Raw genomic sequence first — 14,544 nt, forward strand, 5'->3', positions numbered from 1 at the left:
AATCTTACTAATATTAAAGTTTAAAAATAATATTATACACAATTTTCAAAAAAATATATTCTACATTCTAAAATATTAAGTCTAAAAATATTTTATAACCATATAAATTTTTTAATAATAATTATATAAATTACTAATCTATATTTAAAATGCATTACATACTAGATGTCGGATAGTGTCTGACTTGAAGCTTACAAAAAAAACTAACAACTCTTGGCAATAAACACAATAGCACCACTGTCAAAATAACATTAAAAAATAAATATAAAATAAAAACTTACTGAAATTCAAGAGAGAAAAGTTGGAGAAAAAATATTTGTAGAGAGAAGATGGAGATAAAATTTAGATAAAAAGTAGAGAGAATGTAGAAATGAAAAATGAGAGGAGGAGTGATATTTATAGGAGATCATTGGGCCTTTGTAGTGACGTAGGTAGTCAAAAATGACTGCCTTTGTGGCGGCCTAGACAATCACATAATGTTTTTTTTTTGTGGCGGCATTTACACTCACAAAAAGCTTCTTTTGTCACGGTCTTTACCCTTATAAAAGTGTGATTTTGTGGTTGAAAAAGCCTTCACAACGGACTAAAGTTTCAGCTGAATTTGGTGTCAACCTAACAAAATCACAACGTTTTTATTTTGTGAAGGCTTAGGCCCGCCACAAAATCCAGCTGAAATTGTAGTCCTTTGTGATGACTTTTTCAGCCACAAATAATAACCAATTTGAATTTTAGTATTTGTGATGACTTTTTCGGTAAGTAATTTGTGAAGGTTTTTTTCGGCTACAAAATATTTTTAAATTGGCCACAAAATGAGTATTTTCTTGTAGTGTGCTCATAGGTTCTTCAACAAAAATATTTATGAATAATTCTTCAACTAAAACAATTGAGAAGTATATAAAATAGATGATATTTATAAAAGAAAAAATCATTTTCATTTCATATTGACATTAAAAAATTTAATATTCTCTTCAACCTAGATGTTGACAATTAATTATATCATTAGTTACACTTCACTTTTATATTTTCATTTTATCTAATTTTATGGTGAAAAGTAATTATATATTCACAATGCAAAAATTACATACACATATATAAAAATATATAAACACCTTGCAATGCGTAGATCACAATCTAATCAATTATATATATTTAAAACAAACTCCACTGTCACCTCATAGAGATTCATTAACCAAAAAGCTGACGTGTACATCTTCATAGAGATTCATAGAGTTTCCTCTACTCAGTTTCTAATTAACTTTTTCACAAATTATATACATCATCCACTATCTTATAATATATCTCCTATTTAAATATTATTTCATAGCGTCTACTAAAAATTTTCTAAATTAATCTCACATTATTATTTCATAACGTCACATTATTATTCTATAACATTTGACCAACATCTTTCAAATTAATTTTGCATTACTATTCAATGCGTTTTTTTTTTTTTTTGTATTAATCAATTTCACATTTTTGCCTCTACCCATTTTTTTTGTACGGATTAAAACTTCACATTTTTCTCTTCTACTTATTTGCTAGCAATTGTATACATCTTTTCAAAATATATAATATTGAACTTAATAACATGAGAATTTTTTTCAATTTTTTCTGAATTGAGAGTACATAAGTCTCTCTTTGTTACCTCTAAAATATATTTCGACTATTTATATGTGTTTTTTATTGTTAGGTATTTATCTTCTATAAATTATATTGATAAAATTAAATATATACTATTGATATAACTACTATATCAATAATTAGTTGACAATTGAGACATAAAACTTCATATTAATTTTTTAAAAATTCCACTTAAATTAAATAAATTAAAATATATCTGCAAAACGCGCAGGTTAGCATGTAGTTAAAATTAAAATGAGTGATTATTGATTCAACGTTTTCAAAATAATAAACAAAATCAAATAGATTTATACGCATAATTAATATCAACTTCAAATATTAAATAAAGCTTATACAAATGATATAACCACTAAATAGTTTAAAAATAACTATTAAAACTATGTATATACAAACCCACAGGAAACAGAACATCTCAATTGTATAAACCATCATTTCAACACGGCCCTCTCTTCACAATCAAATGGAAGATAAAAAGAATTACAAAACAATTTACAGTGCTGGATGAACTGAGACATTCAGAACTAGGAATGTTTCATTTCTTCCTTTTTCTCCTCAAAAACGGCATAGCACTAAAAGCTACCTTCGAGCTCTCACTATTATGATGAGCATTCTCTGGTATCGAGACCCCCATGTCAGCATTTAGAAGTTGCTCATTTTTCCCTCCATCGTGTATCTTACTTGTAACCTTTTCAGCACCTGAAAATAATATATCTGAACTACTTTTATCATGATCAGTTTCACCCAAAACTTCAGAACAGGGTGGACAGTTTGGGGTAGCTGTGTTCAAGTCTCCGTCGATTGCTTCAGGGTTGTTATCCATCTCACTATCGTCTACACAGAACCCACCTCCCATTTCAAGATAGTCATTTGAAGGGTGAGTCCTTGGTGATGTTGCACCAGCGTCTGTTTCTGGCTCTAGATAGTCTCCGGATGAGCTATCCTTCAGAGGAATTTCTGTCATACCGCTTTCTTTCCCTCTACTGAAACCATCTCCATCGGCATCATCACTGCAAGATGATTTTCCTTCTAATAGCTTTCCATGCAAGCAAGTCTGATTGCTCTCATCAAATGAATCAACATCATCTTCAATTTCAAGGTCCTTGAAAGAATAGTTGACAGGTTTCCGAGACCGCATTGACTGTAAAGTAAAAAGGTAAATAAGACCTTTTATTTACTTGCTATTTAAAGAAACTTTTTTCATTCTTATATGTGAAAGACAGTTGACAGGTTTTCGCAGTCGCATCTTAATAGGCTATAAATAAACCTTTTAATTTCTTCTGTATTTTGGAATAGAAAACATGTTTCTGTTTCATAGAAGTAACTAGATTTATGTGGGCAAAATAACAGATTACAATAAAAATCAATCATAAACAAAAGAAATATCAAAGGCAGGCCCAATGACAACATTAATCAGCTTTCATTTAACATATCAATAGAGATAACAGAGACGTGCCATGAAGTTGACAGGACTGAAAACCACCTAATTATATATTTTTTGTTTACTATTAAGATTATACAAGTCAAGAATTTTAATCAGAATGAAGCTTACCCTTCGCACAACTTCTGGAACTGTTGACACATCAACTTGTGCGCTTGGCTCATGATTGTCAATATCACTACTACTAGATGATGTTTCAGTTTCAGATGATTGAAAACGACGACTTCTCTTCTCCCTGCCTATTTTTACTCTAACACCTATACCTTTTCCTTGCCCACTGCCACGTTTATTCCAAACCAATTCCTTCCCATCATGTTGTGCTCCTTCTGTTTTCATATATGGTTGTAAATGCTCAACCTCAGAAGCAGAACAATCATTGATTTTCTTTTTCTTTGTATTTGGCTTAGCAACAGTATCCCCATCATTATTCCTTTTCGCTGACTCTTTAGATTTTGATTTCTTCCTACCTGCAAGACTTTCCTCTGTTCCCTTCAAAGTCTCCAATTTGTCATTCACAGCTTGAACAGGACTTCCTCTCCCATTTTTCATACTCTTGGACATGTTCTCCACAGAATCAGCTATTAAATCTGAAGGTGGCTTACCAGTAATTCCTTTTACTGCTTTCTTGATTCTCTTGCTACGAATTTTTGCAAATCTTTCATTGAAACTGTAAAATGCCTCCAACCGCAGTTGAGTCTACATTATAAGATTCAATAGCAGGATATTAATAATAAGTAGGAGTATTAACAGGACAATAAATAACCAACAAGAAAACTTGCCTATATAGTGATCTATCAAATTAATTTTGTTGATCAATATAACAACAAAAAAATATAATCAGTAAAAAAAGGGAACAGAACAATAAAGCAAAGTCTCAAACCTCATGTTTGTTGTATTGCGTTAAAACAGGTAACAGCAATTCATCGGCTTTCTGGCTAGTCCACCCAAATTTCTCCCAGCACAATCTGTATGCAGGAAGCAACTCAGAATATTATTGAATATTGAAACACATACATTTTCAAAACAAGAAGGTAAATATAAGAACATTCCAATGGTACGATCAATATACAAAGTCTCAAAAAAAAATTAGGACGATGATGTTCGGTGAGATAACATCGATAGAAAAGGATCAATTTCTGGGAAGACTGTTAGTATATTATTCTCTGACGCTTAAGCATAGCAAAGTATTTGAGGGACAAGCTCAATGTAACTGAGCTTCTTTCATCACCTCACCCACGTTGGGCTTGTGGGGTTGTGTTAGGACCAAATATGAGAAGGTGGGCCCAAATAGGCAGTTAGTTAATCAGTGGACCAAGTCCATTAAGTGGGAAAGATGTTAAGAAATTATAGGAAATGGGAAGGAAAGAAGGTGATGTGGCAGAGAAAGAGGGGGAGTTAGTTATAAGGGGTAGTGGAGAGGGAGGGAAGTTACAATTAATCATCTTTCAGGTAGATAGAACCTTAGAGGTTTGGGCATATAGAGAATCATCTCTTCTATGAGGAGCATTTGCTTTGGGGTTATAGTGCCTAATCTGCTGTAATACTTTTCTTTTAATCAATAATATTTCTTTTTCTCTTCAATTTGGGTTCCTATCATTGTGTGAGAGAATACATTTCTCTATTAATCTATACCTCTTTGCCCTCCATTTTTTCTTAGGTTTAGCTGTCATTTCAGTAACAGCAGTGTAACTGTCATAGTTAGTTAAACAGCTGTCATAGTTAGTTAGATGTAGCTCGTAGTATAAACACGGAAATGTACCTAATTCAATGTAAATTCAATATATAGATGTCACTTTCTGATATTCTTTAAAACCTAATAATAAGGTCTAATACGGCCCGAACTGACCTAAAGAATAGTTAGTTAGAGAACTTGTCAGACCTAATTAGTTAGGGAGATTTGGGGAGGTCTTTTATGAAGATTGAAAAGCGTGTAGGAGAGTACTACTTTGTCAAATTTCTCTAATGTTACCAACTGTATCTTCTAGTCTATCCCTGCATTGGATTTATCCTAGGATTCTGTTCTACAAATAAAGAAGCCATCTGTTAATTTTTGAGGTACTACTCTAATAGAAAACCCAAACTCCAAATAGTCCCAACAAATTGCTGACCAATTAAAGACTCACATTGATAGAACTAGTAGAACAGAAAGCTACCACCAAGTATTAATTCATTTATTGAGAAATGACAATGAGCCAGAAAATAGAGATTAGTCTACAAAACCAGAAAACAGAGAGTCCTATGCTGTAGAAAAGAAAGGATTAGGCGGTTACAAACTTACAACTGAAACTTAAAGGTTTTTGAGAGCCTGTTCTCTCCCAACAACCATCTCCTAATTGAATAAATGAATGACCAAAACCAAACTACCCTTCCCTTATTCATTTGTTCATATGTGAACCTAGATAGTTACCACAAAAGTAAAACAGTTACAAACACATAACCCACAACAAATACAAACTGTTACAAACACAATCAGACTGACTAATCATTACTGTATTTGTACCTCACATAAGTACTCTCAATTAGAGGCCCAATGCTAACACACATCAAGCAAGGTGAGCTTTCGTAAAATACATACTAAAAGGATTGAGCCCTAATAATGATTTCTGAAAGCAGGAAGAGTACATGCCCCCTATTCTTTTTTGGGTTTAAGAGAGGCATTACAGGCCAAAGGGTGAGTGCGAAACAGGGATATGAGGGATATGAATGCATGCCCCCTATCCTTTTTTGGGTTTAAGAGAGGCATTACGGGACAAAGGGGGAGCGGAAAACAGGGATATGAAGGATCGGAGGCCTTCCAATATAACGGCAACTCCCTGCCAGAACAGTAAGCAGTTGCAGGAAAAAACTGCTGTTAGCTCAGAGATTGAGGAGAGATGAAAAGCCAGCCTATCATACCAACTCTTGTCAAGGCCTATCCAAAGTTACATATAATCATCAACAAGTGAATGGTAAATCTAGAAGATATCGTAGAATTAACGGGACAAATCTGCTCTTATTTGTTTTCTATTACTAGGATATTCTCAATCATTTCTAAGATCAGTATTTTATTTTTTATTCCCTTCTTTAAGGAATTGACATTAATTGTAATTCTTCTATTTAAGGAGTGCTTTCCCTGCTGAATAATACAACAGCTTTTACCCATTCTTTTCAACAATAATTTGGTAGAAACAAGAAAAGAGAAAAAAGAAAAAAGAAAAAAACAAACTCACTTGCGAAGAACAAGCTGATCTGGCTTTCCCCATGTAAAAGGCTCAGTCGACTTGTCAACATGTGGAGATACGTAAGCAGATATAACTGTTTCACTTGGAAAAGAAGAAGGAATATGCCAATTCTTGCTAACATTTCTCTATTTAGGAAACAAAAAGCAGATAGGTCAAATCAAAGCACAATAAAATAAGTAAAAAGTTATCTGTCAATATATTACTGGAAATCCCAAAAACTTGAAATCAATTACATGGTTGTCCATGAAAATTTGCCTTGTTTGGTGGATGTAATCAGGTGACTCCTTTTTTTCCTGGTCATGGGAGATGTTCTGGTCTGATGCAGCTTTTGACCCTTTCTTTTGGGTATTTGATACTGATTTTGCATCCAACCTTCCAAGGATGGTGGGATCTGGTGACTCAACCCACTTCCGGAATTTCAGGAAGCCATCTTCCTCAGGGAATGCATTTAAAACCTCAATAGCATTAACAATGCCAATCCCACTACATTACCACAAAAATATCTCGTCATGTTAATAAGCGTGAAGCATATATTTAAGCATATAACTGATATCCTGCTACAAATGCAGGGAAAGGACATATAGAAAATATCCTATTACTATTATGATAGAGAAAAGAAACATTAGCATATCTCCTTAGCATCAGTAATCACACTTATGCACAAGAACAAGGTAAATAGTCGTCACACCTTACACCTTCAGTATAGTCACTCCCAAGAAGTAGTGCCATGCGAATTAATTTTTCTCTGGTCAATCCAAGCTCCTTTTCGATGTCCTGAACCATTAATAAAAGCTCAAAACCAATAAAAAAAAAATTAACAGAAATTTATCATGGGCACCAGGTTTAGCAGATATAGACCTCCATGAAGTATGTCTCCACATATTTGCGATCATCAAATATATTCTTGTAAACACTGCGCGCCCCAAATAAAAGGACATCAGAGTCATCAGTCACAACACCATCAACCAGTTTTGAGAGTTCCAAGTAAGCACACTGTGCCTCAGCTTCCATAGGAGCAATAATATATGGCAAGCCAAACATTTGCAGAAGTTCCTACAGGGTATCAGAAGCGCGAAACATAGGTGATTAACATACTGTAGGAGTAGAAAATCAATAAGTATACATAAATGGACTGAGAAAAAGGGAAAAATGAAAACAAAGTTTATTATCACATGTCTGAGCAATAAATATTTTAAAAGCCAAACAATAAAATGTAAATTATTAGGACGATGCCATGGCCAATTAATCATGTTCTTTAACAGCATTAGAGTCTAGATTACTCAGTCACCTGGTGCCTCAATAGCATGTAAAAAATTACTAAAAAAGTGTAAGATCTTTAACACATCAAACCATTAAAAAAATTTAAAACTGAATTCGACAAGGTAAAGTTTGTAACACCTATTTGTGCATCATCTATTTTTATGACTTCACTGATTGTTAGAAACTTGAAAGTAAGAGAGAATCACCGAATTCAATTCTGGATTGTTGTATTGTAAGCTGAATTAATGATTAATGCAGGAATTCTAAATTGTATTTCAAAATGAATCAGTGATGAGTGCAGTTAGCTGTTTTACATTATTTTCATTTAGACTGAAATCAAAGCTAGTTACAACTAACAACTGAAAAGCTAACCAACTGCAATAGGCTAAAGAACATATATTGGGCTATAGGCTTTCTCTGATAAAAGGCCCAATATTGCAACCCTTACTGTAACACAGTATAAACCAGATAGCTCTAAGCACTCTAATTATGTTTGCTCTGACTTTTTTGACACATCTGGCTAGAAAAAATATTTAGTATCACTTTGTCAGAACTAATTTTGGGAAAAACATTTCATATAATACAACTGTTGTGATATGATATGATTTCATATCTGATTTCCTTCCTCTTTTATTTCATTTACTTCTTTCCTTAGGATCTTTTATTTTAAATAGCTAAAAAATCATTTCCTAATTAAGAAACAATTCTACCCCTATAAATTTCCTAGTAGTCCCTTCAGTTTATCATCAGTGAATAGAAAGATTTTCAGTCTTTGTTCTTGTTAGAATATTAGAAAATATCTTATAATATCTATTATATTATATTAGAGTATCTTGAGTTATTCTCTATGATCAATTTATAATCATAGAGATATCTTATAATATCTCTCATTATTATTATAATTTATTCCTAATTTAGGATTGATTCTATGTTTCTCTATAAATAGAGATTAGTATTGAATCTTTTGTAATCAAGTCAGCATTAAGCTATTATCAATAATATTCAAACCCTTATTATTATCTCTCCTCCTTTTCTCTAAGATCCCACAACTTCAACATGGTATCTAGAGCCTATTTCGATCCTCCTTAAACAATTTTGACATTGTTCCGCTGCCGAGTTCCCAACAATTAGAGAATATAATCATAGTTTCTTTTTTCCAACTTGATCATTCCTTTTCCGTTCAACTCGCTACTGTCGCTGTCATTGCCGTTGTTTCCAGCGACTTTTCCGACAAACGACCACTCCATCAACTTCGCCTCTTTCAGATCGGCCCACACCTCAAAGCACACCGCAGAAAGCCACCGCACGCGCTCACCGTCCACCGCACGTCAAATCCACGTGCTGCCTCTCTTCACTGCGCATGACGGCGCGTCCGGCAACTGTTTTAGACGTGGCCTTTTTCGTTGAACTCGCCTCGACCTCATGGTTCCAGATTTGCCCTTACTTTCCAATTTTGATCAACGGAAATATGTGTTATTTTTCAAACAACCGTTATCTCTCCTGTTTTGGACGCATTTTCTCACTCCGTTGATCAATCATGGTTTCATTTCATTAGAGTCGCGCTGCTTCTTCTTCTGTGTTTGTCATGCAATTTAGTTCTTATTAATAGATTATAATAGTGGCTTCTATTCCCACCGACGATCATTCCGGTGGTGTCCCTTTTCCCACAGATGAATCCTATTAGTGATGATTTCTTTTTCCATTGATGATCATTCTGACAATGTCTTTTATTTTCATGACTCACTTTATCTTGGCAATTTGTCCCAGATGCATTGGCCCCATCTTTGTCCCAGATGTACTGGCATTGTCTTTCTCTCCTTGAAGCATGCCTCTCCAATATTATTGGTTTTGAAGCATCCAAATGCATTTTTTAGAAGAACGGACCTTGCTTTGTTCAATTGTTTGCCATGAATTTTTGTTAGGTTGATGATCATATCGGCTATCTGGCTAGGCTATATTTATAGCAATTCTCTCCGACTTCACCTGCATCCCTGAGTTGCTTTTCCATCTTTTTTATTATTTTGCAGAGCAAAACATAATTTTCTTGTAACAAGCTAAAATTTAGTAAGCTTTAGCTTGAGGGGGAGTGTTAGAATATTAGAAAATATCTTATAATATCTCTCATTATTATTATAATTTATTCCTAATTTAGGATTGATTCTATGTTTCTCTATGAATAGAGAGTAGTATTGAATCTTTTGTAATCAAGTCAGCATTAAGCTATTATCAATAATATTCAAACCCTTATTATTTTCTCTCCTCCTTTTCTCTAAGATCCCACAACTTCAACAGTTCTTTTAACAACTCTGTTGTAATTCTAGTTTAATGTGTGCTAGTAACATTTCTAAACATGTTTTTTTTCTGAAAGACAAGAGTTCCATCCTAGTTGCCCCTCTCAATGCAAAGATTATTTGCTTCCCTATTCAAGAATAAAATCATGTTTTGTGTTAAATCGGGGCCTCAAGAATGCAAAAAGTGAACTACCTTTTGTTTTCAGATTGGTATTATGCACATATCTTGAAAGATCAAGAAAAAGTAAACTAAACTAGCAGAAAAAGCATATGACTACTAGCAAGATCAACCAGGCAGGAATAACTTTAGAATAGCAGGAAGAACTTAAGGCAACCATTATTTAGGGACAAAAGGAAAGGAGTTAAGAAATAAACACGATCAAAATATGACATTGGCAATGATTGCTAATGAATGCAACAACAGTTTATAATATGATGTTGTACAAATGATAAACATATATAAAAGTTTATGAGTATGGCTGAAATAATTATCAAGAATATATAATATTATTGCCTTTGCTTGGTGTATGAGGAGTGGGCGATATAGGGGCTGCAGGGAGGGTATGCTGCTTGAAAACTTAGGAGATTGGGAGGAGCTATTGTCAGGTCTACAAAAGCAGGAGCATATATAGCTAATGAGGATTTGTGCAAGATTGGCAGGAGCATATATAGCTAATGAGAATTGTTGGTTCTGGTATAACCAGGTTGATTAGCAGTGTTCAAGGGGATATAAATCAGGTCTGCATTAAAATTAAGGGCTGTGCAGGTACTGATACAATCATTGTAGAAGATCAGCAAATTAGCATAAGGTATAAGGGTGCTGGTTGGAAATTGGGTGGGCAATTTGTCATGCAAATCTTGGTTGCATGGCTGGGGTGTGAATTGGCCAATGCAGTGCCATTCTCAAATTTTATGTAGTATTTGGACTCATTTGTATCTTTTTGCACATCTTGTGCTATATTAATATATTACTTTTTCTTTTCAAATAAAAATAAAAATAAACTGGCAGACAAAGCATGAAACACAGGCATCAGTTTTCCTGAAAAAAGTAATAGTTATTCATGATTTCATTATGTATAGACCAACTTCAGTTTCTCACCTGACATTCAGTGAATAATTCACTGTTGACGGATTCTGCATTACGCTCAAGCTTCCTCTGCTCATTTTCTAGGTTCATATATTCCCGACCAAGAATTTGCATTTCTTCATTCAATCGAACCTCATCCAATTGTACAGGAAAATCTCCTGGGGCGTTCATTGAGTCTTGGGAGAGGTTACTATTCCTTTTCATAGGTAAATTTCCATCATTGTTAACTGAAGGCAATTTTAACTCCATGTCTAGGTCTTCTTTAGCTCCTTTCAAGGATGACTCCATGAAAAGAATGGCAGTCTTTCTATTGTCAGAATTACTCAAAGGTTCAGATTCATTAATATATTCCTTTTTCCCCTCTTCAGTCACACCAAGTGGATCAACCTTGGATGAATTGTTACAGCACAAAGACGCTTTACCATCATCATCATTATCCAATAATTCCTCTGCAACAATAGGATTAGGAATGTCAACCATCATCATGCCATTTGCATCTGAAATTGAATTTTCATATCTAAAGTGTCCATCCAGTTTGCTAGGCTCGCCAATCAATATATCAGTGTCATTGGAATTAAATGTCACAAAATTTTCCAGGCTATTTCTAGTCACATGAATTTCCTTTTTGTCTCCTACAGTTTCAAGTAACTTATTGTGTTCAGTACAACCCTCCCTAGGCAAATCGGAACCCTCCACATTATCATTCAAATCCATTGAGCCAATATGATTCACGTTATCACCATGTTCTAAATTAGGATTCAACTTATTCTCATAAGCACTTGAGTGCTCATCTACAGATGACATGCATTTAAATTTCCCATCCTGTGTACTCTCAAGACTTCTCCTAATTGCCTCCTGCAAATCAGACTCCTCTTCCAAGCTCCCTTTTGATGCCAACTTTCCCGACTCAGCTGGACACAATACGGTGCTTTTAGTACCATTACAATCCCCTTCTTCCCATTCTTCTTCACTTTCATTATTATTATACTCACCTGCACCAGAAGACTTTAATTCCACTTTATCATATCCAGGAAAAATGGTATTCTGACTCTGAACAATTCCTTCTTCCCAATCACAATCTGAATCAGAACCAGAAGGTTGCACTTCCACCACAGTATCATCAGCATGAGAGTGTACCGTAGATATTCCTCCTACTAAACTGGCAAATATATCGTCCCCACCACTTACAAATTCATTATTGCAATCATATTCAAAGGATACCTCTATTGAAGTATCCTTACCAAGCATCAATTTTTCATTTTGCACTTTCTCTCCAACCAAGTCGAAACTCACCTCCCGTGCTTTATCACCAAGCTGGTTCCCAGAACATTCTGATGGACTATTTTCTGCAGTTAGCACAGTTTGAATGTTATCAACCTTGTTTGCATGTGTTCTTTCATGCTCAATCTCCTTCATCAAATCCAAATTTCTTTGGATATCGCGGGTCATACGCATCCCCATAGCTCTTGATCTACTAACTCGAAATCGACCCCTCTCATCTAGATATGTCTCAATACTTTCATCAACAGGCTCACTAGGTTCATTGCAAACCAATCCATTTGAAGTATTAGAGACATTTCCTGCTGCTATGTTATTTATAAAATTCTGGGAAGGACGTTTTCCGCGTTCCATTTGCTGTGTATCTTCGACATTTCTCTCTAATCTGGTGGAGGTAAGTCCTCTGAAATATTTAGGTAAGTGAGGATAAAAAAAGTTATCAACATTGAAAATATGTAAGACATCATATGCACCGGAAAAGCTCCCAGCCATGTTAAGGCCAATAGTTATTGGGAATGGCATTTTATTAACCAAAAGCTCAAATCATTGAAAACACATTACTCACTGTTTGTCACCCGAAAAAGATGAGGAGAATATATACTCTCGGTTGGCTTCCGATGCAATTCGTGAAGTCTGTACACCACCTACTCCTCCTCCAACAGAAGCTTTCTGCACTTCATTTATCTCACGACGGAAAGCAACAGTTTTAAGGTAAGCTTGTATTTGTAGCTCAGAGAACTTTGCAGGATCCTGAAAGTAGCCAATTGGTTATTACTTCTAATTTCACATAGATGTTCACAGTGTAGCACTAGTTAGTACCAAGGAAAAGTAATTTTCTTAGCAAAAAGAATAAATATAAGATTTAACAGTTATACAACATAGTAAATGAAGAAAGCAAAATACCAATGCCATCAAGCATCAGTAATGTTCAATTAAATCACTAAAAGAACATGAGCTTGTGACTTGTTAGAATATTATAAAATACCAACTTATAATATCTTTTATAGTACATTAGAGCATCGGATTTTATCTATACTATAAATAAAGGGAATAGACTGTTTTTGTGTGGCCTATTTTACTACGATTTTCAATCACATGTTTCACTTTTATAACTTCCACAGAGGTTACTTTTTGACATCAAAAGCTAAAACAAATTATATAAAAAAATACAACACACTTTATCACAATAAAAAAAGTAGACAAACAGGCACGGGAGTGCTCGTCGTACACTAATTTCCTATAATTTGTTTATAATATCAGAGTATCCTAGATTTTCTCTTAGTATTAGTTTTTATAATATTTGGATAGTATTTTGTTTTGTTTCTTGATTTCACTATTTTGGACTAGAGTCTTGTATCCCTATAAATAGGGATTAGTTTGAGTCTTTTATATCAATTCAAAATCTAGCATATTATTTCACTCATCCTTTTATCTAAAATCTCATAACTTCAACATTATTATCACTCAGGGTCGTGTATAGTGCAAGGCCATCAAGGCCTTAGCCTTAGGCCCCATAATTTTTTCAATTTTTTTATATCTAATATATATATATAGAGAGAGAGACATATCTAGTGTGAAAAGGGTGTCTTATATAAGAGCAAGAGGGTCAATTATTAGTCATTAGATTAAAATGAATGGTTGACATTAAAATGTCTTATTAAGGACTCACGTGACTATCTCTCCTCTTTTTATTTGCAAACTCATGACCCTTTTCATCGGGTTCACTTTCCTTCTCAAAATCTCTATTATCTTCTTCTCTTTCACTATTATGAACATAACCTTCACCATTTTTCGGAACACCATTTTTTTCTTCCTTCGCCGCCAACCTTGCTAAAGTCGTCTTCCTCCATAACTCATTAGTGGGTCTCCCCTCCATGTAACCAAACAGTTTCTTGGAAATGAAAATTGGTTTGTGCGTTTCTACATCAAATAAGGATCACAATCACATAATAACTGAATCCAATTAATCCAATGGGTAATAATTGGGGTTGAGCGATTTTTGTTTTTGGAGAAACTAAAAGAATATGATTGTTGAGACACAAGTAAGACTTTGGTCATAGACTTTGAAAAATATGTTAATGTTTTTATATGAAAAGATGGAATTGGGTTTTCCAATTTTCAAACCTCGTGAACAATTTTTAGGGGAACCCATTGTCTTTTTCTGAGATTGTAATAATTGAAGAAAGTAAAAGTAGCATCGACAACCATATATGTGACTTAATTGAGAATATTTGTTTGCCATAGTGGTTGAAGGGAAGGAGTTCCAAAGGCTAGAATGAACAAAAAAGAACATAACAGTCGCAGATGAAAAGGTTCCTGGGTTTGCCA

The 14,544-nt window shown here is 34.2% G+C and overlaps 1 protein-coding gene across 2 annotated transcripts in view; it reads right to left on the reverse strand.

The window, feature by feature from the left end:
- Positions 1-1,906: 1,906 nt before the first annotated feature.
- Positions 1,907-14,544, reverse strand: part of LOC101493619 (DNA repair protein UVH3) — a 17,485-nt gene continuing 4,847 nt past the window's right edge. For both annotated transcript variants that reach the window (XM_004514763.4, XM_004514764.4), the window contains 9 exons: positions 12,782-12,966; positions 10,951-12,619; positions 7,159-7,353; positions 6,989-7,074; positions 6,534-6,783; positions 6,289-6,425; positions 3,960-4,044; positions 3,191-3,775; positions 1,907-2,779 (listed from right to left, as the gene is read on the reverse strand). In XM_004514763.4, coding sequence (XP_004514820.1) covers positions 2,174-2,779; positions 3,191-3,775; positions 3,960-4,044; positions 6,289-6,425; positions 6,534-6,783; positions 6,989-7,074; positions 7,159-7,353; positions 10,951-12,619; positions 12,782-12,966 — 3,798 coding nt within the window. In that variant the 3' untranslated portion in view covers positions 1,907-2,173. The remainder of the gene's footprint in view (positions 2,780-3,190; positions 3,776-3,959; positions 4,045-6,288; positions 6,426-6,533; positions 6,784-6,988; positions 7,075-7,158; positions 7,354-10,950; positions 12,620-12,781; positions 12,967-14,544) is intronic.

The sequence above is a fragment of the Cicer arietinum genome, chromosome 3 (assembly GCF_000331145.2).
Source record: "Cicer arietinum cultivar CDC Frontier isolate Library 1 chromosome 3, Cicar.CDCFrontier_v2.0, whole genome shotgun sequence".
NCBI classification, from domain to species: Eukaryota; Viridiplantae; Streptophyta; class Magnoliopsida; order Fabales; family Fabaceae; genus Cicer; species Cicer arietinum.